The following is a 3,090-nucleotide window of genomic DNA, read 5'->3' on the forward strand; positions in this document are numbered from 1 at the left end:
AAATTTTGGTTCGGTTCTTCGGATTTAGACCCATTTTGCCAGGTCTAGGTGTTATTAGTGTGAATGCACGTGACTCCATTGAGATAAAGTCAATCAACATTTGACACGTGATAATTTATAAATCTTTTTTTGAACCAATTTGTGACTTCCTGCAATTTCAAGTTTAAATCTTACTCGAGTAATTAAAACTACAGCTAAAAGATGTTTACGACGGAATTAAGTAGTAGAGTTTACAACTTAACATATGTTACTCACTCTGTTAGTTTTAGGGCCGCTTTTTTTTCTGATCAAATTTGGAGCGAAGGGTGTTAGGAAGAAAATTCCTTGGTAGTCATCTTCATAATTGGAGGACTCCATTCCTTTAATCGAAACCAGACTTTGTGAGTACTGACAACCACCATAGCAGGGGAACAAACACAAGTATCCTTCCTTTCCAAGACTCTTCAGATTGTCAATTGTATGGTTTTCAAGATTGACACGGGTTAAGTTGAGATCATCACTTACAAAAAATATGTCACCATTTCTGAAGCACTCTACCAAGTAATATGGCCTCAAAGGAGTAGCTAGCTCCCTAATCAAAATTGGTCCAATGGACTTCTTATATCAACTACAACATTCCTCATTGAACACATAAATATCGACTTGTTCACTAAAGAATGATGGTTTAATAGTTTTATCGCAGTCGCATGACATGACTACAAGAGAATCTCCCAAATTCATCATCTCAAAACATTTTCCTGCTATGTTGTCAATAAACCCCAAATCAGGAAGCAACCTAAACATCTCTTGACGAACATCAAACGAGATTATTATCAGACTGTGAACCAGCTCCACACACCAATAAGGCGATCCATTGATTATTTTTTGCAGATTGACAATAGTTTTCGACAAAACCATCATTGTAAAGAAAATTAGAGGGAACAATCTTTCTCCAACAACCAGAACTGCAGTAATAGACGTTCCCTGCTAAAAGGCTGTTGTTCAATTTCTTCAAACCGCGTTGCATACATGACTTTGAAATCATTGGCAATCGAATCGTAACCAAATCCAACAAAATCGTAGAAGTATCTGGCAGCAGATTCATCAGGGAGGGGTGTAATTTTCAGGCACCATTTCGTAGCAGGATTCCATAATAGAATTTCAAAAGGTTTAGAATTATCGTGCGCATAGCAATCGGAGAAACACACCAATCCATCAAAACTGCCAATTATTGTTGTGAGTTTCGGATGTAAACTGTCAAGTTTGTTCCTGTACCTACTCCAAATCAATAAAACATCCTCGTTAAGATTGTGAACATGATTATGCTTACTAATAAAATCAGGGCCAGTAATAGGCAAATTCCAGGATTTATAAACTGATTTAAATCGTAAAAGTGATTTCACGGACAGTCGTGTCAATATCTCTAGCTCTACGACTTCTGGTGGTATCATAGGATCAAGATTATATCCCATAAATTTTCTGTTCGCCCTGTCACATAAACACATGAGACAGTCCAATATACCTTGAAACCGCATGTTTGATTTATTGTAGCACCACACTTGACTTAGCTCAATTTTATTCGAAATTGTAATTTTAATAGGAAAAGGCTCTGGTGACCTTTAATTCATACCCTTGTACATGCTGACTTTTATATGCTTGTGCCGGTTTATATACAAGTTACCCTTATTAATGTCTTATATAATTCCTGTATGTTCGATTCCGGTTGACATTAATATTTGTTAGAACGTATACTTATTTTTAAGACATAAACTCAATTACAAAAATAGGGATATTAGCCTGACTGATCAATAAACCTGATTGACCGAACATTATAAAAATCGAACACTTATTTATTTTGCGCAGTAAATCGAAAGAGTTATTTGTATAACATAAAAATCGAACCTTTAATTTTAAGTCTGGCTGGGCATTCTATCAGACAGTATGATTTAGAATCGAACTAAACTGAAAAAAATTAAAATTCAAAATATATTTCTTTTAAAACCGAACCGAAGCGAAACTACTCACTAAACCAATTCTCAAGCTCTTATAAAAAAGTTCCACATTTTTAACGACTCCCGCTCCTTGCGTTCTCCTAAAGAGGACACACACCAACTCCCCCATTATCATCAAAGCTAAAGTTAAAGTAAGGAAAAAAGTGAATACTCTGCTAATAATTAATCTTAAATCTATTCTCCTGGAACAGCCATTCAACAATCAATTCTTCAGGGAAAAAAGGAGCGTGTGAGACCATCAAAAATCATCTTTACCTTTCACTAAACTTTTTGTTTATTTTTCTTCTTAAAAATCACTACTTAAACAAGTTTAGCTTCCACTAATCCCTGCAAGAAGAGCCAAATTAGCAAACTAGCAAAAATCTAGTTTCAAATCTTGCTAACACTTGAGCACTATCTCGACACTTATCCTCAATGTTTCTCAAAAATTCCATTTCCAACACAAGAAAATTCTTGACAAGAACTATACACAGTGTCAAGTCTTTCTTCAATGAAGCTACTTACCAAAAGCTTCCAAAGACTCCTCCTCTCATGCCATTTTCTTGCGTCAGTCGCCAAGGCCTTGACAAGACTCTCAGCCAAAGTTACAGAGAACTGGACAAGTTCTACACTGATTTTACAAACTTGCAAATCCTAGACAACCGACACGACTCAAAGAAGACGGGATATGACAACACATCATCAACTTCTATAAAAGGCCTCGGACATGCAAGCGTAGCACGTAACGAAGATTATAATCAAAAGAAGAAAATTGTGAGCAAAATAAGTGAAGAAGAGAGATTATCAAGCACCTGTAAAAGTGTAGTTACAAGAGAGGAAAGAAGATGTTTGGTTGCGAGAAAGTTGAAGCAATTGGAAGGCATGGATTTGAGTAATGTGGAGAATGCCATGGACATTCAAGAAGTTCTTCATTACTATACACACCTTACTTCCCCTGTCTACATGGAAATTTTTGACCAGTTTTTCGTGATTATTTACTCTGACCTGCTTAAACAGTTCAAGGCAACAGATACAGGCCACTTGAAGAGATAACTACTTGTACGTGTTTACAGATTTGTTTAATTTGAATTTTCAGATATTCGAAATATAACAGTTCGTT

The 3,090-nt window shown here is 35.8% G+C and overlaps 1 protein-coding gene across 1 annotated transcript; it reads right to left on the reverse strand.

Moving 5' to 3' along the window:
* Positions 1-911: 911 nt before the first annotated feature.
* LOC141691462 (F-box protein CPR1-like) lies at positions 912-1,514 on the reverse strand. The gene has a single exon (XM_074496201.1). The coding sequence runs from the start codon at positions 1,512-1,514 to the stop codon at positions 912-914; it is 603 nt and encodes a 200-aa protein (XP_074352302.1).
* Positions 1,515-3,090: the final 1,576 nt, after the last annotated feature.

The sequence above is a fragment of the Apium graveolens genome, chromosome 10 (genome assembly GCF_009905375.1).
Source record: "Apium graveolens cultivar Ventura chromosome 10, ASM990537v1, whole genome shotgun sequence".
Taxonomy (NCBI): Eukaryota; Viridiplantae; Streptophyta; class Magnoliopsida; order Apiales; family Apiaceae; genus Apium; species Apium graveolens.